This window comes from Simochromis diagramma, unplaced genomic scaffold (genome assembly GCF_900408965.1).
Source record: "Simochromis diagramma unplaced genomic scaffold, fSimDia1.1 OVJJ01000334.1, whole genome shotgun sequence".
Classification (NCBI taxonomy): Eukaryota; Metazoa; Chordata; class Actinopteri; order Cichliformes; family Cichlidae; genus Simochromis; species Simochromis diagramma.
This window is the reverse complement of record NW_024386764.1, coordinates 2,574,035-2,598,173: the sequence shown is the minus strand read 5'-3', so window position 1 is coordinate 2,598,173 and position 24,139 is coordinate 2,574,035. Positions and strand designations below refer to the sequence as shown.

Genomic DNA, 24,139 nt, shown 5'->3' with positions numbered 1-24,139 from the left:
TGCACACTGTGCGTGTAAGTTTCCTTCCTATGCTAAGTTCTTTGTGATGAATAACTGAGTCTCGAGTCCCCCTTGTTGAACTGTTGTCTGCTTAGCAGAGCTTTCACGGCAGAAGAAAGAGCACAGTGGAAGAAAAGTGCTAAACTGCTAGTGTTTCCTACACAGATTATATTTGGAGAGGCCACCCAGGTATAAAAACGATTGCCCGGGAAGTAAAGTCTGCGTATGGGAAACGATGATTAGGCTCCAACAATTTGCAGAAGTTAATAAAATGTACCACAGAACAGCACAATTAAGAGATTTATTTGTTTACTTAATACGGCCTGGTAAGTTGTGTGTTCTACCAGATGAATCCTTTTATCACAGAGGGTTTAGGTTAAAAATAATAAACACTTTTTACTTTACAATTAAACCGGAACAAGCTGTAGTGTCCTGTTGTGTGGAGTCCACACCACAGCTAAACTGCTTATTGTTTAATTAGCTGTCTCTGTCACTGCAGAGCGTGGGACCGAATCAATCTGTCGAGCTTGGCACACACGGACACTTAACAATGAAATGAGTGTGTTAATATAAGGATAGAAAAAAGGATCATATTTTACATATTTATTAAGAATGGATGGCTTTTATGAGATGTGACTAAAATGCAAATTCAAAAGTAACAAATGCAGATGTCTGTTCAGAAATAGACACAAGGTAATCACAGTGACATAGTAATCCAATTTGAAAGAATCACTGATTACAAATGATCTCACCAACGACATCTGCGTTTGGAAAAAGAAAGGGTCAATTAGGGCGTGCAGTATACTACAGTGTACATACAGTACAAGGCTCATTTTCAAAAAGGCTCATTTTCAGAGTTTAAAGCAAAAAAAAAAGAAAAACAACAACTCTGGGAGCCTTCTAGGGGCCAAGAATGTGAAAAATTCTTCTGAGCTTCAATTAGTCAGTTAACTGACTGAAAAAAGGATAAATATATAACTGATTAATCATCTAGATTCCTCTAAGATAGAAAGCCAACATTCTCTGGTTCCAACCTCAATTCAATTAAGGCAAGGCAAGTTTATTTGTATAGCACAATTCAACAACAAGGTGATTCAAAGTGCTTTACAGAGACATTAGACAATTAAATTTTATTTATCGTCCTCCATAATATATTGGCTGTTTTTTTTTCTTTGCATCTGTAAACTCGACATGTTTTTGCTAATCTATTAAGAAGAAAATAATACACTAATCAGTAAAGACAATGGTCGGTCTAAGTATATTAAAAGGCACTGCTTATATGTGGCTTTCAACTACATGTACCATTAAATAAAGTAGTAGTGTGTAACAGTAGCATATGCACCGTGGCAAACAATCTAGTAGTCATCGTGTTAGGGCCACTACAATAAACCACGAGCCCATTGAGCACCTCTTTAGTTAGCAACACTCAGTTCAACAGCTGAATGGGGAAGTGTTAGACACGGCTCCTGCTGCTGCTACGTGAAATTTGAAATGCAGTGCCTAGCTCTTTATCTTTCACCTCCCATCGTGTTTAAAGCATGCCCAAATGTCAGCCCTTGAACTGCAGATCAGTTCAATGCAAACTATGACAAAAGAAACCCGGTTCTGAATGAGAGATCCCAGGTGAGCAGACCGACAAACACCTGCTAAGCCTTCCTTAAAGAGCTGCCAAATTTCAGCGTGACATGACAGGCACAACTCGAGGTTCACAGCAGTGATATAAAGTCAAGTTTGAACAATTCATCACACTATTACATGCTAGAAAAACACTACAGCTCATGCTATTACCAAAAAGTCCCGTTAGATCTAGTTTTAACAGGCTGCAGTACTCACAACATAGTAAGCTGTGTCTGCAGAGCGGACCTGGGCAGAGGAAAGCCCATTGGCTGTCTCTGAGCGGCCCGTACGAGGTCAATGGAAAATTAGGAAACACAATACTACGAAATACAATTGAAAATGAACCCAGAATGGGTATTGGTATTGGTATTTTCCCACCAGACCTTGCTGTCAAAATCAATAATAAAAATGTAACACATTGTTGATGTTGTTCCTAAAACAGTAAACAGTGGCAAGGGGACAGGAGTCAGTTTGTTGCTCTTTTGAAGGAGCATGAGACCGAACATGGTGACATAGGCTACAACGTAGCTGACAGATGGTTTGGCTAAAGGGCTAAAATGTGCTGGGGACCTGAGAGCAGAAACTCAAGAGTTTTGTGGGAAGAAAAATGAGGAATTTGTAAAACTTGAGTTTGCCGTTCCTCACATTTACACAACAGACAATGAACCTGATTATTTTACACTTACTTAAGCTTAAACCAGACTACTCCTTGTTCGCTTAAACTCTTAAACTACAAGCAAAACAGCAAAGACCGCTCTGTATGGAGTTAAAAATCTAACATTTTGCAAAAACATGCACATTTTGTTCACAGTTGTTTTTGCCTATATTGATTAATAATGATAAAATATTGGTACTATTACTATTCCTTCAATTGTAACATCTACTCAGTTGCAGCACAGAGATACAATTAATATTGAGCAAAATTAAATTCTGCTATTGGCGAGCCTCCACAACAGTCCCAATTTCTCATGTGGCCCTATGGGAAAATCGGAGGACGGAGGATGCTGCTACCTGTTTCTTTACAGTGTGTCATGGAGAGATCATGCACTTACACTAAATGAAAAGGCAGAGCACATATAGCATTGATACATGTACAGTAGTAGCAGGGGAAGAGAGAGAAAAACGCTCCCAACTGAGTCCTATCATGAGAAACAATCAAATATGCGTTCTAGTATTCTAGTCAGCCTTTTCAAAGGTCACACTTCTATCCCATGGATTCAAATCTCAATGGAAAAGGCTTATCAAAGCAATTTTCCCAGCCATCCAGCCATCCACACAACCAAACCAGATTGAAACAGACTACATTAAAGGCTTTTCACCCCACTTTCTGTGACCTATGAAAGAATGGTGAGGAAACAGCACCAGATTCCATATATAGGTAATACCCTGACAAGCAGCCATGCTGCCCCAATCTATCATGAGATTAGCAATGAAGTGGGTAAGTGAAGAGCTAAATTAGCAAAGACAGAGTTGCTTTCGGAAATACTGCAATGACATTTCCTGCCAAAAATCTTTCACTTGGTTTAAACACACAAGTTGATTCAAAACAGTGTTTTAATGACACTTAAAGGGTGCAAATCCGAAAGCTGATCAAACTGATACACACTAAAATAAGCATCTTGCCACTATGTTTCTGTTTTTAACTGAACTGCAGCCCTGAATTAGTTGGGGAGAAATCCTTGCTCAAGGGCACACCAACAGTGCTTGATAAGAGCAAGGGAAGCATGAAACATGTAGCTTTCACCAAAGGATAGAGGGCATGTGTTTTTAGTTATAAGCACCCTTATCATGCAGCAGTCCTCACAACCTCCTAAGGACTTCACTGTTAAGCACAACTTTCTCATGGCTAATTAAGCTATTACAGAAAAAGTCTTTAAAAACATTAAAGTCCACACATATTTGTTCTTCTCATAGCACGTCAACAATAATGATCAGTGTTTTTTCAAGTGCCTGCTTCAGCTATCTCTAATGAAGAACATGCACTAACTTTCTATGAACCGATTTGAGCCAAATTATCATCTCAATAAACTGTTTATGGCCACACTTCACTGGACTCACAAAGTTTATTATTAGCTTGCACTTTGCTGGTTGGCAGGAAGGGGACAGAGGGGAAAAAATGCAAACACAAAACAGTCAGAGTGGGAATAGGAACCTGACAGTCAGTCAGAGCAATTTATCATTCTGTCAAACTTCACTGACTGCTGCAGCAGAACCATCTACAGTGCAAAAAAATCTCTGCCCACTACTCCAAAATGACTGAGTGCTGAGGAGAGGAAGGCCAGAAAACTTTACCTGACATGTAGAAGTGTTTGTTATTAAACACACCTGCTTGGCTTTACGTCAATGAGGTAGCTAAAATAGCAAGAAATTTGTCCTGCGTCTGTAACAATCAAACATAACAGATAAACTATTAGTGTGATTTGTAAAACATGTGCTTTAACAGTTAAAACACATTAAGTTTTTTCTTTTTTCCCCCGCCAGCTCTATCTACTGATAAACGAGTTCAGGATGGTCACTAGCTAACCAGTACACTTCCAGGGTTGTTCCTGTCCCAGTATAGTCCTAAACATGGCAGGAAATATAATCATCGTGAAATGAGTCCATGTTGCATTGTTTGATGGAAATGTATTCCTATTCCTGTTATTTGTGACTTTTATTAAATAAATTAGTTTACACGCAAATTCAACAAAACACGGCGATGTGGAAAAGAAAAGAAAATGCAACATTATCAAAATTATACATGAGTTATAGGATAAAAATAAACAACTATGCAGTAAAAAAAGTTTTAAAATTGTCCCTGGTCTTTGTTTGTTTGTTTGTTTGTTTGTTTTTTATGAGGGAGAGCTTTTTACCATCTGGCTCGTTACAGTCAAATAACCTTATTTAACAGGATATACTAGAATATGTTTCTGTGCTTTATTGATCAAAAACGCACTTGTTATTTATACTTTACATTGCTGCAGCAGACAGTTTCACCCTCTGTCAGAACTCCCTTTCTGCTCCACGAAAGCTTCAGTTTGAACAGTAGTTACGAACATAACCAACATGGATCGCTAAAGAACGCTAACAACATGGTACAACATAACAATAAACTTTAGCGACATGCGACTTTCTCACCGAGAAGTCATTGTACATGTTCGTAAAGCCCAAATGGATAAATAAACTAATTAGCATTATAATGCAAACTCCTTTATAATGATCCTGCAGCGTCTGTGGAATCACACTGCAGCTCCAAATTGGTAATTAATTTCATCTGCTACCCAAAATAACTCTTGTTTACAAGCAGCCAACCTGCTGCAACTACTTCAGCAATAATCCTTGCATTCAGTTTTTTAATGTGTCTATAGTATTACGTAACACAGCATGCATGTACATACTGCAAATAATAGTTGGTGTGATGATCACTGCAGTGCGAAGCATAGCAAATGTAAGAGCAAGGTATGGTGTGCTGCATCATTACAGTAACGTTAATGCTAATTTACCAAGATCAAATGACCTGATTACAGATGTACGCCATCTATAATCCAGATCCCTTCCCAGACGCCTTGACCCCCACTCACATGAGTCACATGATATGGTGGGGTTCACCTGAAACCTTGGCTGATTGTGACCCACACCTGTTTTTACACCTTGGCTCATGTGATCAGGCAGAGGATCAATAGGGGGTTCATGACCCTCTTAGGGACACTCCCAATAGGACTTAAAATCTGGGACTCTCCACCAGTTACGCTTAGAACTGAAGAAGCTTGTCAGATGAAACATCTCCAAGAAACTTAAAGAACACCAAATGCGTTTCTTTCCGAGCTCCTTAGACTTCGACAAAGAAGCAAAGCAGAACCATGACGAGACATGATGCCACTGTCAAAAATGTGGGATTTTTACCGTTGTTACTAGAGGTGGGTTTTGATAATCGATTCATCGATTAAAATCAATTCTGGCTTGGATAACGTGATATCGATTCATTAAAATCCTGAATCGATTTTTTTAATATAAATTTATTTTGCCCGAAATGCCAGAATCTCAGATTCGACAACCACCAAACAGCTAAAACAGTAAATGAGAGCAGGTACGCGGATTCTGCACAAAGACGTAAACACAAAGCGTGGACCCGCAGACGGATCAGAATCAGTGAGATGTCGCCTTTCTCACCCGATGGCACGGACACGGTCGGGGCTGAAAGCCGACAGGTCGCTGATTCTGATGCTTCGGCGGGTCCGCGCTTTGTGTTTACGTCTTTTTTGTGCTGATTCTAGAGCTGTTAGTTTGATCTCTCTCCAAACAATACTGACTGAACCAGCAGCAAAAGAAGATCCAAACTACGCTTCACATAAACATCGTCATGAATTCCCTCTGACTTTTACTGTTTTGCTTCCACCAGGATGAAATCACACTTCATGCACAGCTCTCTCTCTCTCTCTCTCTCTGTACTTCAAGAACAGTTTCCTGTCTAAAAATCTGTTTTCTTCATTATTCGCTTGCTTGTTACGCACAAGTCTACCGTTGTTTACAGGCTGTCGGCCGCTGTTTTTTCCCCTTTTACTTACTTCCGAAAAGGAAACCCAATTTCTGCCGTTCAATACTGAACAAATTTAAACTTTTTAAAATTATGCAAAATGCAAAACGCTTAGCTGTGTCTCTAATAAAACCGCTGTAACTTCAGAGGTAATGTTCATGTGTTGATTAATGGTTTTCTTTCAGTTTTGATGTACTGCAGAATATTTTTATAAAATCCCAGGCCAGGAAAATCACCTTCATGTTTTTCTGTGTTTTATCTTCAGCTACTTTGACACAAAGGCCTCTGCTGTGATGCTCACACCTTTGATAAAGTCTTGCGTGTGTCAGCTTCCTTTTTATAGATACAAAAATATGTAAATGTACTGATCTGAATTATAATATTTCTGACTATCTGAGGCAAAATTTCCTAGATTCAAATCGAATCGAATTGAATCGAATTGTGGATGGAATCGATTCGGGACCTTGTGAATCGGAATCAAATCGATTCTAGAAATCAGTGACGATACCCAGCCCTAGTGGTTACCAACTCTGTGGCCATAAAAAACTCCCTGAGACAGCTCTCCATGAACCTGGTTCTTTACAATGAAGTGCCTTGAGCTGACTGTTGTTGTGATTTGGCGTTACATAAATAAGACTGAATTAAACTGAACAGCTGTATTTGCCACCACGAACATCTGATCCATATGAGGCTCACGGCCCACTTCATTGAGACTACTGCACTTCATGTTCCTTTTGGTGCCACTGGAGAAGAAGCAATTATAGTCTAGATGTAGTTTTTAGATTTTATTTTGCACTGATGGCATTTTTATGTTTGTGTAGCTGATCATAGAATTTTAGTTTTCAAGTTCGTTTGTGTTCTTCTGTAAAACTTGAATCTTTCAGTTTCAGTTTATTAGATGTACTCGTGTTGTTTATTTAAAATGTAGTTGAACATTGTTGTCATGAATATATCTGAACTTTAAGCTTGTCAGACACAGTGACTGGACACATATTGTCATATGTATCCATAATGACTGACATTAAAAATGTTGTGATAAGACGTTTTTCCATATTGCCAAGCCCTAACTAAATCTTGCCAAGCATAATTCACAAAAGATTGATTTTTTTATTACTGTATTTTTTATGTGTGTGCTGCATATTTGTACCTTTTATTTTCTACAAGCAAGCTATCTATTCACAAAGTCTCTTAAATAAGCCTCTTGGATGGAAAGAAATCCCCCAACAGTCCCCAAAGTTGCCCACAAAATGTTCCCAAGTAAAACGAGCGATTGTTATGATCATTTCAACACGTGCCAAGGCTTACTTTACATGTCTAGACCCCCATCTGTCTCATTTTATAAATGACTTAACAGAGCTGTAGTTTTGACTATATTTATACCCTGGAAGTAATTACCTTATACGTGCAGAATTCATGAATCAATTTGCAATTACAGTCCCAGCACTGTTAGTTTTTAAAGTCTGCTGCTATTTGACAGATCATTCACAAATGAGGTAAATATTCCCATATGCTCTGATAGCACATTCAAATTGGCCATGCACTGGTTAAAGCATGCTCTGCATATCCAAGGGATTTAATGGAATTCCATCGATAGGTAATTAGCCTATTACAACCTTTCAGTTGTACCACATCCTTTGGTCAAATCACCCTTACTAGGACTGACTCAAAGATCCCATGGCAAACGGCTTCTTTTCTGATGTGCTGGGAGACAGTCTGTGATTACATTTAGTCCTGGGCCCTTTCATTTGACCAGCATATCATTTCTTCCCTGGCATACTTCAAAGTGTGGACACTTCAAAGTAGAATGAGTGACTGCCACTCGGACTCTGAGGATGGCTCTTTTGATCATCCTCTGAAAACTCCTCTAATGCAATCAGGGCAAGCACGCCAGAGAGAAGGATTTGACAGCCATAAGATAAATGCAGTAATCCTCATAGCTATCAGATAAGCACAGCATGCTCTAATCCATTAATATGAAAATGAGGGAGGACTCAAAGTGGCTGGGTGGGGGCTTCGGAGCAACAGTTAAACACTTTGGAATAAGTCTTCAAAGGAAGGATTCACAATTTAAACTATTTAATGATCTATGTGTGTGTGTGTGGGGGGGGGTGCCCAGGATAACAGCTTCCTACATCATAACACTAAATTATTTTGTTAATGCACTTACAAGGTGTAAGATGTCTACCTGCAGTGATGTGAGTTAAAGTCTTGAGTAAGCATCAACCTGCTTTTATAGCAGTGCTCAGTTTTAACCTCTGCATCCTGTTTTATTACATTTGTGTTTACGGCATTCTTCAGATACTCTATTATTCTAGTCTTGGTTATGGTGATATTGAGTCTTTCTGCTTTTCCTTTATGTTTCCTACTGATACCTTTCAGTTTTGCAATCCACTGGTTTGACTCTTACTTTTGGTAGTAATAGTTTGCTCAGTGTTTTTCCTGTCGTCTGTTCTCCCTGTCTCATTTTTCTCGTGGTGCCTGGTCCACTGTCATTGACTCTGACTCTTCTTGACTCTGAGTATTTGTCTTTATTTTATTTTGAAGGGTTTTTTTTAACCTGTGTCTCATTCCTATTGACATGAAATGCATTATATGTTTCCAGGATAGTGCTCTGATAAAGGTCAAAAAGACTGACGACTCCATCAGATCACCATCTGGAGTACGTAGGGGACCAGGGAGAGACCACCGACCAACCTTCACACAGCAGTAATGTATGTCAGGTGGTACAGTGTGTTAAACTGTCAGAATTCAGCATTTAGCGTTTGGTCAGATGCTGCGAAAGTTTTAAATGTCCACAAAATGCAGCAATTAGCGTCAGATTGCAATTGTCATGGCTATAATGTTAGCCAGTGCAAGCATGCCTAACAATATATATGGAACATTTTAGCCTTTTGACCCATAGGCTAAATTCTTAGCCCTCGCAAACATTTTACAATTGCAATGCTAGCCTGGAAAAGAAATGACAATGTGCCACCTCCTCCTTCTTCAGCATGTAAGAATAGACAAGAACCCTTGTAGGCGTATGCTTTCTCTGTCAGAATTGCTGCCTCAGTGCATACACTCCGTACACTACCCATGGTACTAAAAAAAAAAATCCCTCTTTCAGACGTTTGGAGTTGGAAGGAACTGTAAGTATTGGTTCTAGTGGGGTGTGTCAACATGAAGTCTGTAGCTGCTCATTTGCTGATTGCTTTAGTTGTACAGGTAGATGCAGACTTGGCTTCTGTCTGTCCCCCAACTTTGTTTTTTGAAGGAACTCAGTTGTTCCATCTGACCACCTGCTCTTCTAATGCAAATCCATCCAATCACATTTATCTCCTATTCTATCTCTCTATCCTCTTGCTATTTCTTTATCTGCAACATTACTAGAAGTACTCTGTCCTGTTCATACAATCACCTATTGATATTTTCCGTGCTTCCCCATTACTGCTTTCTATTCAGCTATCCTTCTATCCATTTATCCATCCCTTCATTCATTAGCATTGGGTATGTGAGAGGTGATGTGAACTCACCTAATGGGGTTATGTGTCTCCAGGTAATGGTTGGCTCAGGTTTCCCACTGGCTGTGCAGATGAGAGACACATTGCTGCCCTCGTTTACCGTGATGTCAGGGGAAATGTCATATATCTTGGGAGGAACTACAAAAAAAAAAAGAAAAAGAAAGGAAAGGGAGAACATATAAACAAGATTAGCATTTCAAAGTGAAATATGATTCCTCCAGCAATATCATCAATATGTACGATTAAATTAGAGAGGAAATCAGTGTATGATGAATAATACAGTAAGAACAGTAAGAAGAATATATGTTTCGGTAAATGCTCCTTCACTTTACTGTTTGCATAAATCCCACATTACATGTCATATTCAGACCCCATGAGTCTGACATTGTCACCTTGTTAGATATTCAGAGTGGGCGTAAGGGGAGTGTGACTTTCCCCTTGGCAGTTACTCCTATTCAACTGCATCAGTGACTATCACAGTCATGACTGAGGCTACACTGGGTAATGCACACTTAGTATAGGTTAGGCAGGTTTAAACAAAGAAGCAGACAGTCTGATCAAAATAAACGGAGGCACAGTATAAGACAGGCTAAATGTTAGCGGTGCAGGAAAGAAATGAATACAGCATAGGTGCATGGTGATAGTGTATTGTTACTGGGACACCAAATATCAATATTTTATTAAACTGAATATGAACAAGAGGGCTAATCTTATGCACCACCATCCTGAGATAACATAAGCTAAATAAACTTGACAACCTCCTAACCTCCTCGGTGTAAGCTAATAACTCCATTCCATGAGTAAAAATAGGATACCAAATCTACTCAACTAAAAACGAATATTTGATATTCTGTGACCGAGGGCTTGAGTGTGTTGCACACTCACGATACTTTTTATCCATAAGGCGATTGCACGCCTCATAGGAGGACTTTTCTGCAAACAGTCACAGTCTGACTTGCACTGATTGCAATCACTCAAATTGCCAAAATGTTGCCATCACACTAAATGAGCCTTCGTCACTGAGTGCAACTCGAGGGGACTCGACTCAACTGACCACCAGCTGGTTGTATATTAATATAGAACAGGAAGGTTGCCCAGCACAAATGTAATGGTTAAAATGGAAATTTCTGTTAAATGCAGATTTAACACCATCAGATATGTAATTTCTAACAATTTATCACAGTTAATTGCTCTATTATAGAAAACAAATTCCATGTAATTGCCAAATTGACCGCACTGAATTGCAGACTGATGTCAGACTAAGGCTAACTCCGTCTTATGTTAACATTTACAGCAGGCTTTAGTTTTTGGTATTTGACAAGTCTATCCTGGCCTATCCTGTCAAATAGGGGTTGATGTAGGAGACGCCCTGTACAGCTCACCAATCAGAGACAGGCAATTAACGTCAATGTGTTTGTACTGGAACATGGACACTCCACACAGAGGGGCCCCAGCCAGGAGGCTGGTGGATCTAAACTAGCCAAATGGGGCTATGAGTCAACAGTTTGCCCATGATTAGCTCACCTCTCGCTAAAAAGAATCAATCTGGCAACTTATTGTATGACATCCTCTGTTGTATAAGTATATCGAGGTCCCAGTATATGTATATCGAAATATGGAAATAATTCTTAGATATTTTTACAAAAACATGAACAGGCTTTAAACAGATCTTGTCTTCCTAGAATCACTACTGTATAACATCTGGTGGTGATATACTGATATAATGATTGAGGGTAAACAGAAGTTAACTAATGTGCTCACACAATGAATGACAGCACAAAGTGTGGCTCAACTAGTTTTAAATGTGAATAATAATTGAATAGACTTTGACACCATAACACTGACTAAATATATTTCTTGGCCTTTTAATCACAGACACTGCGACACACTGCAGATAGATGTCTCCTAATGGCTCATGTATCACGGTACCTTTGTTACTTTGGGAAATACTTCATGATGGTATTGTAAGTTACTATGCGTAGCCCCTAGCCCCTAAAACCAAACTCCCCAAAAGTAAGTAATTCATAGATCTGTAGCCGGGCTTAGAGGGTGTTTATCATCAATTTGGGGGAAAAAAAACATATTGACGGCAGCTCATGAGAAGTCCCTGCTGGACATCACTTACACGTATAATTGGAAAGTTTCTGTGCACTTAAATCCTCTTGGAGCTTTGATGTTAAAAGCTTCGGTATTTAGGGTGCTCAAAACGCAGAGAGAAACACATGAAGCCATCCACAAAGGCCTTTGCACGCATTTGAATAAGCACACATGCAGGTACATGTGCATGTGCGCACACACTGCTGCCAGCTTATGAGACACTGTTTTAATCTGCAAGATTTGAATCTCGGCGGGGGCTTTTCTGCAGTGGACTGTGTTATACAGTAATGGATTCTCACTCATCTGGGTCCAACTATTCAACTATTCTACCCTCTGATCCTGCCTGATGCCTGCTAAAAAAACAACAAAGGAAAAGTTGATTCAACAATGTCTAGAGTTCCCCCCTTTAGGCCCACCAACACATTTTAGTCACATGGTCTTTTGTGTCATTGAACTTTCACTTCAGCATCAATTTCTCCCCTTCACTCTGTTATGAGTATACAAAGGGCACTGCAAAGAATTTAAACGCAAGCAAACCCTGCAACTTATAAACAATAAATGAGTTTCTTTAGTGCACAGAAAACAATCTGTGGCTTGGACAAAGTAAAAGTATAAAGCTAATAACGGAACTCCGATGACCAACATCAAGGCCATAAACAGCATGCTATAACTTTAACAAGGTTATATGTGTCCCACTTGTGTATTAAGAGCAAACAGCCAATCGTCACATACAGGATGGGTTATGAAAAAAGCAATCGGTTTTATAACTCTGCGATTTAAAGGAAACAAACAGCACTGTATGACTCACAAGTGGTTCCACCAACCAGCAGCCTGCACTGACCCAGGCATAACCAACCAATGAAACAAGGGAATGCCCATGAAAACATTTGCAGTGCTGCTGTTTTTTGTTGAGGGATGATAGGCGTCGCTTTTGATCAACAGATCTGGATCTAAATGAGATGAAAGTGGCGGACCTTCTGTGGGAGAGGACCGGAGGCGATGTTGAATCTAGGTTATTGCTTGTCAGACTCCTGTGTTTACTTGCTGTAGGACCCCAGTGTTGACACATCTCCTCAGTGTCTGATAGCACAAAATTGAAAATGTTGGGGTTGTCTACTGATCCTATCTCTCTTTGGCGGGGACTGAGAGGTTTTCAAAGGTTTAGATGAAGAGCCCACAGTTTTTCAGCTCAGAGCTGCTGTAGCACAGTGGCTTTACTGTATAACAATGCTTGCTCCAGTTAAGAATAACAACCGATGCTGTGAAACAGAATAAAAGATCAATAGGTACCAGTCAAACTTTAGACACTGAGTGAAAAACTTTTTATCATTATGGCGCTGCGGTATCTGAACAACTGAACAGTAATTTATTCACCAGACAATAGTCCATGTTTTCGATTCATGCTTTTTAAATCTATTACAGTAACTACCCGAAGGCTTTTTTATAATTGTAAATTTGCTCTATTACCTCTAGTATGGAGGGAAAAACTACTATAATGAATAATTAAATGGATACAACACTGAATGCATTCAAGTAATATATTTAAAAAATGTAGGTACGTATGATTATTTAAAGCCATGAAAAGAAGAAGAAAGAAAGGTTTTACATATCAAGACATGATAGAAATAATTTGATAACTACAACCTCAGATCAACTCCAAAACATGACATATTACATTGTGCCATTATTTATTTAACAGAAACTAAGCCAAATGCATAAGCATAAGTGTGTGCAATATTAGATCCACCCTTACTGCTGCTTTAGGAATTAAGAGGTTAAGTAGCAGCCAGGTGGATTAACTGATCATCAGCAAGTGTGGGCACCTCTACAAAAGGAGACGTTTTGTCAGTTTAGTGGTCTGGAGCACTCAGGTGCCTGTTAACACAATGTCAAGAAAGAAAGACGTCAGCGATGGTCTTGGAGAAGCAATTGTTGCTGCCCATCAATCGGGCGAGGTTATGAGGCCATTTCCAAACATTCTCAAGTGAGAACGATTATTTACAAGTGGAAAACATCCAAGACAGCTGCCAATCTCTCCAGGAGTGGACATCGCACCATCCCAGCAAATTCATTCAAGTTCATGACAGTACAATTAGAAACAGACTGAATAAGTATGGCTTGTTTACAACGGCTGTCAGGAGAAAGCATCTTCTCTCTAAAAAGAACATGGCAGCACAGCTTAGGTTTGCGAGGTTGCGTCTGAACAAACCACAAGACGTCTGGAACAATCTCCTTCGAACAGACGAGACCAAAGTACAGATGTCTGGCCATAATGCACAGCACCACGTCTGGCAAAAACCAAACACAGCCTATCAGCACAAACATCTCGTACCAACTGTCAAGGAGCGGTGATGATTCGGGCTTGTTTTGCAGCCACAGGCCCCGAGCACCTCGCAGTCACTGAGTCCGCTATGAACTCCTGTGTATACCAAAGTATTCTGGAGTCAAATGTGAGGCCATCTGTCAGACAGATAAAGCTTGGCTTGAACTGGGTCACGTAGCACCAGCAATTCTACAACTGAATGTGAAAAAGAAAAGTCAGTGTGTTATCCAGTCAAAGTCCGGACCTTGAAATCCTTAGTGAACTGAATTGACACTGTAAAGAGGAGTGGGCCAAAATTCCTCCACAATGCCTTTGTACAGAAAATGATTGCTTTTGTAGAAAACTGGTTCTATAAGCTTCTGAATCACAGGGTGCACTTCGTTTGTTTGGCTTCATTCTTGTTAAATAAGGTGTAATATCACAGGTTGGTGTTTATCTGAATTTCTATCTACTTCATTTTAAAAACTGCTTTTATTATGTCCTGACATGTAAAACCTGTATTTACATTTGCATTAATTATTCTATGTAATCATCATTGGTTTTGAATTTTAAAAGCATTTCATCTTTTATCTATTTATTTTGGGAACACGTTCCTTTGTATTTTCCTGGTTTATTTGCAAAAACTCCATTTCTGCTTAACTATACAAATGAGAGTGGGTGCCACTCAAAATGTGTAATAAGGTCAACTCTTCACCTTTTGCTGTTAAATAAGTTAAACTCTTATCACGGACAAATGAGGAAATCACTGAAAGCATGTGTCATGTTTTGTCTCACTACAGCGGCTTTTTAAAGAGGCAGATATGGGGGAAAGTTTACATAACTGCAAATTTATTTTAGTTTAATAATGCAATGCTGCTATTAAGTATGAAGTGTTTATTGTGTAGGGAATAGGAAACGAGTGATAGCGTGACCAAATATGATTTTGCCATCTGTTGTTTCTCCTGTGCAAAAAAAACTAAAAACTAAAATCCTAAATAATATCTTACATGTTTTTTATTAAGTGGGAGTCTTGTTGCTAGGTTACAGTGCAAAGACTTTGCAATTTGTGTTGCTGAGGGGTCCGTATGATGGACACAGGACTGAACGGGTTGTGTATTTGCCTGCGAGTACCCTTTCCTACAAATGTTTTAGTGACGAAGCTCGTGTTAACAAGAGCACGAGTCTCATACTGACATGTGACTCGTGTTAATACAGAAAAACGTTTGTATGTGTCAGTGGTAACTTATATGAATATATAGCTAATGACTTTATTTTCTTATTGTTACAGTCAAAAGAAAGTTGTTATTTTCATTGATGCCATTTATATTTATTATCTCTGGACCATCCTGTCCTTCAGTGTGCATTAGAGCCCAATGACATACCAGCTGATCATCCAACATTTAAAAAGTAAGGAGGATATGACAGAAACACCCTTCAAATGCTCCATCGACACACATAACATGCTGTAGTTATGAGTGACAGACAAGTAATTTGTCCACTCTGCATCTTACTTGTTGGAAACGCCTGCCACGGTTGTAACCCGAGTGTAAAATCCAAGACTTGGTGTGACAATAAAAGATTATCAAAGGTTTTAATTTTAAAGATTTAAAATGCATTTCATATTTTTTGCAAGTGTGCATAAATAGCTACACAACACAAACATGACGGAAGTTTATGTTTCATGTCTCTAACAGAAAAATATATTGAACGATATATTGGATTTTTTTAATATGAGTCTAGATATTGTTCTTCAAAGTCTTATATCGGTTCGACTGCACTGTGTATATGTGGAAAGCATAAAAGGAGACGGGCAAAGTTCCATAACCTTCCATGTGCATGCATAAAAAGCTAAAGATCAGGACAGAGCCAGTCAGAGTAGCCTCCAATGGTAATAGATGAAAGTAGCTGACCTCCAAAGCAGCAGAAGCACAGCAAATATAGTCAAGCTAAAGCATTTTAAATAGAATGCCTGATGTGGGCTGGCACTGAGATCTTCTTATCTGGTGGGACTATAGCTCAACTTTCTTTGTGGCCCATCTGGACTCATGTGGGTGAATGCTGTAGTGGATATTTATGACATTTTTGCTTTTATTAGAAAAGTGAGAAAAACAAAATAATGGACATAGTGACCATGAGGACACCCACCAATAAGTGAAGTCCCTTTATGAAGCCTAAAGCTGAGAGTTTTTGAAACCTGGACCCGAAGAACAGGCTAACGAGGTGTAATTGACAAGTCATTAAATAATGTGCATATTCTTGAAAATCCTCCTCGCCGACTCTGAGAATTTCACAAAAGGGACAATTTCCCTGCTCAACTGAAGTGTTTGCGCAACCAAAAGAGTTGCTGGCCATTAAAAAGCAGCAAATGACAGCAAAGCTCCAGTCAGCAGGAATTAAACTGGACATATATTATGGGCCCCAGTCCCACAACTACTTGGCTGCTCCAAATCAGCACAAACGTAACCATCCAGTGAGGTTAATGATTGGAATGTGTTATGGTCTACCATTATCTTATTTTACAGCACAATAGATGTCTCATAACATAGTAATGGAGAAACATGGTGCAAAAATGTGCATTCAGAAATACAGCATCCAACCACAGTGAGATTTTTCTACATTTCCAACTTTATTTTTTACACAAAAAGAACTAAAAGCCTCCTCCAACAGCAGTGATGACGATCTTCCTCTCTGAGGTAAAATGACACCACGGATTCTTCAGGCATTATATCCGAATGTAAGTGGCAGTATCAAGGTGCTCTTACAATGTTAGTCCAACACTTCAGAAGCCAGAATCGTCAATACCTTGACCCAATCAACACTTAGTAATGGCGGCCAGTGTGCTGGAGGTGATTAATTTCATCTCGTTTTCACAACACTATAACGCAGTTACTCCAAGGTAACATGTGTACTGAGGCTCACTTTGTGTTTCTCTTAAGGTCAGTATAAGCCAGAAGATACTAGGATCTTTGTAATAAAACAAACTGCTTGACCAGCCATAGTACATCATGGTTTAAAAGACAGGTTAAAACACCGCTGATGAGTTTGAAGATTTTCTCAAAATCCCTTCCCTCTAATTCAGAATAACGCAGTAGCCGCTTCTAACTGTAGACAACTTAACTCAGTGACATGGAAGTAAAAATAAATCTTACTATACTGATCACAGTGTATGTATATATGTACTGTAACTCGTCCTTAAAAGGTCGGGCCCTGCTTAACAAAGCTTTGCAACAACGTCACAGCAATTACAAAAGCTATATATTTAAAAAATATATAATTATTATAAATCCAGTTGGGTTTTTTTGTATATATAATGCACACGTCATCCTCCCCCTGTGAATGCAACATTAAGTTCTATGATTTTATTTGTTTCATGTGCTATGTTCAACATAAATAAAAAATACAACCACTTGCTCAAAGAGGAAAACTAGTCAAAACTAAAGTGGACATTCATATAAAAGTTCCTCCCTGCTGAGATAAGACGTCGCTGGAATTCTTAGTTGTTAAATTCTTGGTTAACACATTGAAAGCCTGTGAAGTTCGGTACCGTTACTGTTCCCTGGGTGCCTCTGAGTGCTCCGTATCATCCCTTTTCCACCTCCTCCAACTCTAACATCAGAAACAGTCACAACTGTGCGACCCCTTCAACAGCAGAACAATATAACCCTTCCCTCGATACCAACATCACCAGCTTGTTGTTTTCTTTAGGCGCTAATTCATTAACGATGCTATGATTGTCATGTTTGCCCATTCCTCTCTAATTTCCCTTCTCTAGCCCTGCGGGAGGTGCTGAGCACAAGCTGCCACAGCTGATCTGGGTGGCATCATCTCCCTCCTAGCAGATGCCTCAGGTGAATAAATAAAACCGTAATGACGCCACCTTGAATTACGGAAATGCTTACAGCTGCACTATTATAACATGGGGGATGCACGCTACTGGGCTCTTCCATGAATTCTGACAGGCCTTTCCACGATGACTTCTGCTACTAAATTGCAGGACCCAATTACTGGCTAAACCTACTGCCATCAAGCTTTCCAATTAGAGCACAGAAGGGAACCCTGGCCACTAGCTGTAATGGACGGCAGCACGCGTGATGAGTCACAGGAAGCTGTGAGAAAGAGAGGGAAGGACAGGCAAGAAGGAAAAGAGTGCCATCCTTTATTTTCCACTGCCAGTGTTGAAACAGATGAAGATGTTGTGACTGCTCAAGACAACGCAATGTAATAATCTTACTGAAACAGAGAGGCTCTTTCATTAGGAGGACACCTTTTTTTAATCATTGGCCTGAAGAAATTTGGAAGTGAATTAGGGGAAGATTTACTTGATACAATGACAGGGAAATCTTAAAATATGTTTTTAAAACTCTAAAATTACCTGCTCCCAAATTTCCCCAAACTTAATAACGAAACATAAACCCCATAAAAGTATACTGAAGTTTCTTGGATGTAATATACACCTCTATAATGTGACAGCTATTCCTAAAGGTTTTCAATTACATTTCCCCAAAGCATGCAGGCAAAAAAAAAACCCTTCCACTCTGTTAATTAGGTGTCAGACACGGAGACTAAACATAAACAGTGACAGATTATATTACACAAAGGGATTACCTCCATTTGCAGTGTCATAAAGCATTCACAGATAATTTGTAGCACTTAACTTCAGGGGAAAGTTCATCCAAACAGAAAGAGAAACATGTCACTATTTGATATGACATTTTTCTTTACTACTTTTGAGAGAAGAAAAAATAACTTTAGTGTAAGGAAAAGGCTCGACCACACAACCTATCGTGTTTGTTGTGCCTCATGTGTAACATCATCAGTTAAAGGCCCTCAGAATCAATTAGGTGATTTTTAATGTATTATACACAAATCTTAAAAAGCATGCCTAATAAATCAGAGTTGATGGATACTGAAGGTGCAGTATGCATAAAGAAAGGAAAATGGTATAATTTCAAAGTAATGTTGTCCTCTTGACAGTCTCCCTTCTCTGTTCTACGTTCCTTCAGCCTAATGAGCAGCAGCATATACCGACCGACATATTTGCAACGCAAGCTTGATCAATAGGCTCGACCAGAGTCGTCTGCCAGCGAGGCAGCCCAGGAGTTTGTTGTATAATCCAGCTTTTTATGAAGCTAAATATTACCTAAGTCTGCCTTGGCTGAGGCCAAGTGTGACAACTACAGTGAGTGCCAGTGCAGGAATAAACAAATTTTACTGCAGGATTTTCCATCATTAAATAAGGCTTTCCACCATCTAAAGGGTTGGTGCAAGCTTCAGTGCCAATGGGGATGCTCTACTCAGCTGTGATGAATTGTTTTCCTACACGTCTGTCATTGGTTCTTCAGCTGGCAGGTGAATGAGGACTTCTCAGATTGAAAGGGCAGCACGGGAAATGGGTCATCTGGGTCCCTTTTTTTTTTTTTTAAGTTTTGCTGTCACACATAGTTTGGAAAATATTTTTAATTTTATGTCCCCAAATTAAGTACGAACAGTCTGAATGGGTCCTCACCATAAGACCAAACCTATGAATTATCCAAATCAGTAAAATGAAAAGAAGCTATTCTGCACAAGAAGCTGTACTACTTTTCAGCACTACTTTAACATGAAATTTAACTGTGAAGAAGGTCATGCACAGTGCTGGTCGATAGAGGCACTGTCTCTTGTAGATTATTAAATAAATGTATGTATGGGATGTTTTTTATTTATTTAATCTACTGGATTTGTGTTTTTCAGCAGTGGCAGTGTTGGAGGCTCTTCACTTACTCTACTGCTGCTATTTCTTTTTTTAAAGAGTCTGGCCAGTGTTCAGTTAGCCTTCAATGCTGGAGAAGCCTCTCAGATGAGAGTTGAAATGTCTTCATGAACCTAAAAAAGAAGTCCAGTTGCTTTCAACTCAAGCTCTTCAGACTACCATGACACGAAAGCCCGAGAACCTACACGGACACTCTGGCTAATGAAATCCAACAGCATCTCATCTGAAGGGAATGCACTTGCAGATCAGCCAACAAGAACTAGCAATGATTATCGAATATCGAGAAGTCGTCATTAAGTATAATACAGGACTATAACTACGAGCCGTACAATAAAATGTGTCCGACTCAGCAAGATTAGATACGCAGGACAAATATGTAGAGTCAAAGACAACTACTGCTGTTAAAAAAAAGTCGTCAAATAATACACGAACACAAGGTCAGGCATAAACGACAGCCCTCAAAGCTAGCATGTCAGAAGTCTGCAAGAACTTGAGCAGTTTGGGGTCAAAGGTAATCAAATAGTTCCCTGTGAACTTGAAACAGTTCCCTGTGTTTTGCACATCCCTCACAGGAACACACACCCTTGTCCCATCTACCCCATGATGCAATGGGGTAGATGGATTTTATAAAGTCTGTAAAAACAGCCAAGTGAAAATGCAGACCACTTGAATTACAACAACGACACAAAAACCTGCCCCAGTCTGTTTTAAATGGATTCCTCGGATAATGACAGTTTAATGCCATTCTTTTTTAGTGTGTTTGTACCTTTGTGTGTGCCACAGGCTTGCACTGTGTGCTTTTAAACAAATGTTATACCATACGTGACTCCAATCCTATAAACTTTGAAAGTAGCTTTAGTTTTAGCTTCAACATCAACTGCTGAACTCCCATAGTGTTATTAAACATATCAATCTCAATAATTTTCAACAGAAAAAAATAAAGCAAAAACACACGCTCAGCCATACGGCAATAATAAAAAGCAATAAAAACGTCCCGAAAAAGAGATGTTTTCTTTTTCTTTCCATTTATTTGAGCCCAGCAGCAATTGAGGAGGTGGACTAACTGGTGGAATGGCAGTACCAAGACATAAAACCTCATCATCCCTTATTGCTTGTCTGTTTTTGGCATCTCTTCATATTCTAAGATCTCCTCGTGGCTACGATGTTGGGCAGGTTAATAAAGGATTAGGACGTTAGGAGCTGCAGCACACAGCAAATAGCTGAAGACACAAATAGATTCCTGGCAAGTGCACATTAGATGATGAACATTATTCCATAATGGTATCATTAAGTATGATGAATCCAGTGATTTACCCGATTAATGTACTGCACGAATTCGCTTGAGGGCCTGGTGACAGTGTATAATGGCGGTACAGTATGATGACTTACTGTATGTCAGTAGCGACACTATACAGATAGAAGCTGGCATGTGTGAAACAAACACACTTTCTACTACATCTGCAGCAGATAGTGTCTTTCACGTCGATGTGACCTGGTTGTGTTTTGTTGCTGACTCTCAGTAAGCACCTACACATAACTGGATCACTGTTAATGCACCTGGCATACATTCTCACAGTGAAATCTATGCCAATTACTTTAGTTGCAAGCCCGAAGTTATTATTTTTTTCCTCTCAGTTTATGTCAGTGGCCCACTTTTTCGCTTCGAGGCATCATTCGTGTGTGACTGAAACAGAAGTGACCCCAATACCGTGGTAACAATAACACACTGGTGAGGCGATGATAGCCTAGGAGAAAAAGAAAGAATCGGACAAACATTGGACAATTCTACCTCAAGCCTCCAAAATGCACTTGCAATGTATGGACGTCGCCGGAGTCATAGAGCGAAACAATTTTCACCACGTCGAAGGTGTGTTATTAGACAGAACGACTTCTGTTATCAGGAGGTTGAAGTTGAGACTTTATCAGTATTTCATGCAAACTGTGTGTATTTATTCTAATAACACACGAGTCATTAATTTGGGAGCTAGTGAGATGATCAAGGCGATAAAAGACAAAAAGAATTGTGAAAGTAAAATCAAACATGCTGAGAACACGCTTTGCCCTGTGCAGCAATGTGAGGAAACTATAGACACCGTTTCTATTCAACTTGTAATTAACCATAACTTTATGATAATATTCCTGTCATGACCTAATGGTGCAAAAATAACATGCTTCCGCAAATGTCACAACCAATACATATGATGAGTAATTGCCAGTGAGGTTAACGATGCACAAAGCGTGATTATGGAGAGCTTGTTACCAATTTCATGCACTTCTGGGGATTTCGTGAATTAAGGGAAATCAATTGATGAAAATGAACTTTTCGAAATACCTTGTGAGAGGCAATTAATCTTCAATGGGAGAGCTGCACTGGCCATGTAATTCAAAGATAAGATATCTAATTTATTCATGCTAATCAGCGTCTTTAAAGCCACAGCATCTTGCTTATAAACAAAATTCCTCTACGTGTGGGACACTTAAATCTCAAGGATGATTGCTGGTTTTTCAATTAGCTGCATGGCAGCAAAGTGTCTCTGATTGGTGTGGCTACTCACAGGCCCCTTAAATAGTTTACTGTCACAAATAAACAGAGAGACTGTGAGAGGGCATGCAGCTTTCAGGCTGCAAAATGTGAGCCAGGGATTAAATGACCACTGCTATGGGTGCATCTCAACTCTTAGCTTGTGTGTATGAACTAATAATGTGATGGGACACAATCTTGGCCTCCATCTGTCACTGATCCTAAAGGTCAAAGTTCAACCTTTAGAGCCTGGGTCTTGATTAATGGGGAGAAAGCAGTTTGCAGCTAGCACACACACACACAGTCATAACAAAAGAGCTGAGCTCAGTGGGTGTTTGGATCTGCTCTTTATTGGCCTGTTGCTCATCAGTCGGTCTTTGCGTTTCATTATTTATGAAGAAAAATGTGGATTATTAGTTAAAAGTAGTTATTTAATAGAAAACAAAAATGCTGTACTCATAAAAGTGATTGTGTAATTACGTTTTCTATTAAATTGATGCATTCCCATAAACTTCATTCACATGAAGCCACCACCTTGAGTACAGTGTCAGAGATGGCCATTCTTCACAATCGCCTTGTATGTATCTGGCTAGAGACCGGCTACAAACGTATAGGCCAAGTGAGTTACTTTTAATTTACAGATCACAAACAGCTCTTTCAGTTGTATATGACCATTTAACATTTAATCATCTAGCTCATTATGACTTTCTACTCCTTCCTCTTTTCCACCTCATCTTCTTCCTCCTCACCTCAAGCCTTATCACCTGAACTGAATTCAGGGCTCTAACACACAAAAACATTCATAAACATGCTTATTTGTTCCTGACATTGTTACACTTAGTTACCGTCAGCAGATCAGACGTGCGACCCTCCTGTCCCAGTGCAGCTGACAGCGAGCTAGCTAAAAAACAACAACAGCTGGTTATAAACTAACATTATGCCAGCTAACGTTAGGCTGAGTGTCCTGAAAGTCCTAATGTGTCCTAATTGCTTTTGAAAAACAGTTTTATTAAATTTCACATTGCAAAAATGACAGAATGACATTGCAAGAACAGCAGGTCCTAATGTCGGCTAACGGGGGTAAAAACATCGGCTCACCTCCGTTTCTCTGTCATCAGACAGAAGTGAGCTTTGCTGCCTCGTATCAAGACTCCTTTTACAAACTTTCACGGCCTCCTCTATAGTGAACACATGGGCGCCAGGTGAGATAAAATACTGACTGATAGTTTAAACTCACTAAAGATGAATGGTGGCCAGAACTGCTTGTCCTACAACGTCCACCGTAGCTAGGGTTGTGAAGAAAACGGAATTCAGTTGACTGCAATCTGCAATATACTGACATCTAGTGGTGAGATTGTACACACTGTAGCTTTAAGATGCAAAATACCAACCCTGTTGAAATAGCACCAAGCAGCTGTAGTTTTCGTCTATAGCCCGTACATCTCAGGGAGTAGATACATAAAACGATCGCTGATACCGAACACTGTCTTGTGTGTGCGATTTTAGAGATGCTGTTTTTCAACTACCCAGTTTCTCAGTGAATCTAAATTTTAAGATGCCTTTCTGTGCTTTTCATCATACTTGTCAGAGTGCCCTTGAGAGTTCTGATGAGCGTCTTTGAGCACATTAACATAATCTCCACTGGGCTTCTGGAAGACCCTTAACCATCAAAGCAATGCGCACTGCCCTGCCTTTGTTTGTCCATTTGTAGTGCAATTACTGTGAAATATTGCTACGTATCCCTGTGACTGGGCCATGTGGAGCAAAAGAAATCTACATTTTCATGAAGTGCGACGAACTGTCCGGGAAAGTTGGAATCGCGTCGAAACGCACTCGTGGA

At 39.5% G+C, this 24,139-nt stretch overlaps 1 protein-coding gene and 2 long non-coding RNA genes across 4 annotated transcripts in view; 1 reads left to right on the top strand and 2 right to left on the bottom strand.

Annotated features, from left to right (window-relative positions):
* negr1 (neuronal growth regulator 1) overlaps window positions 1-24,139 on the bottom strand; it is a 169,093-nt gene that overhangs the window by 73,421 nt on the left and 71,533 nt on the right. For both annotated transcript variants that reach the window (XM_040031684.1, XM_040031693.1), the window contains exon 3: window positions 9,643-9,768. In XM_040031684.1, the coding sequence (XP_039887618.1) occupies window positions 9,643-9,768 (126 nt within the window). The remainder of the gene's footprint in view (window positions 1-9,642; window positions 9,769-24,139) is intronic.
* LOC120733467 lies at window positions 1,172-5,613 on the bottom strand. Its single transcript, XR_005695829.1, has 2 exons — window positions 5,402-5,613; window positions 1,172-4,609 (listed from the first exon to the last, which is right to left on the bottom strand). It is a non-coding gene; the product is annotated as an uncharacterized LOC120733467 (long non-coding RNA).
* On the top strand, window positions 5,206-20,021 carry LOC120733471. The gene is made up of 3 exons (XR_005695830.1): window positions 5,206-5,365; window positions 11,814-11,818; window positions 19,866-20,021. It is a non-coding gene; the product is annotated as an uncharacterized LOC120733471 (long non-coding RNA).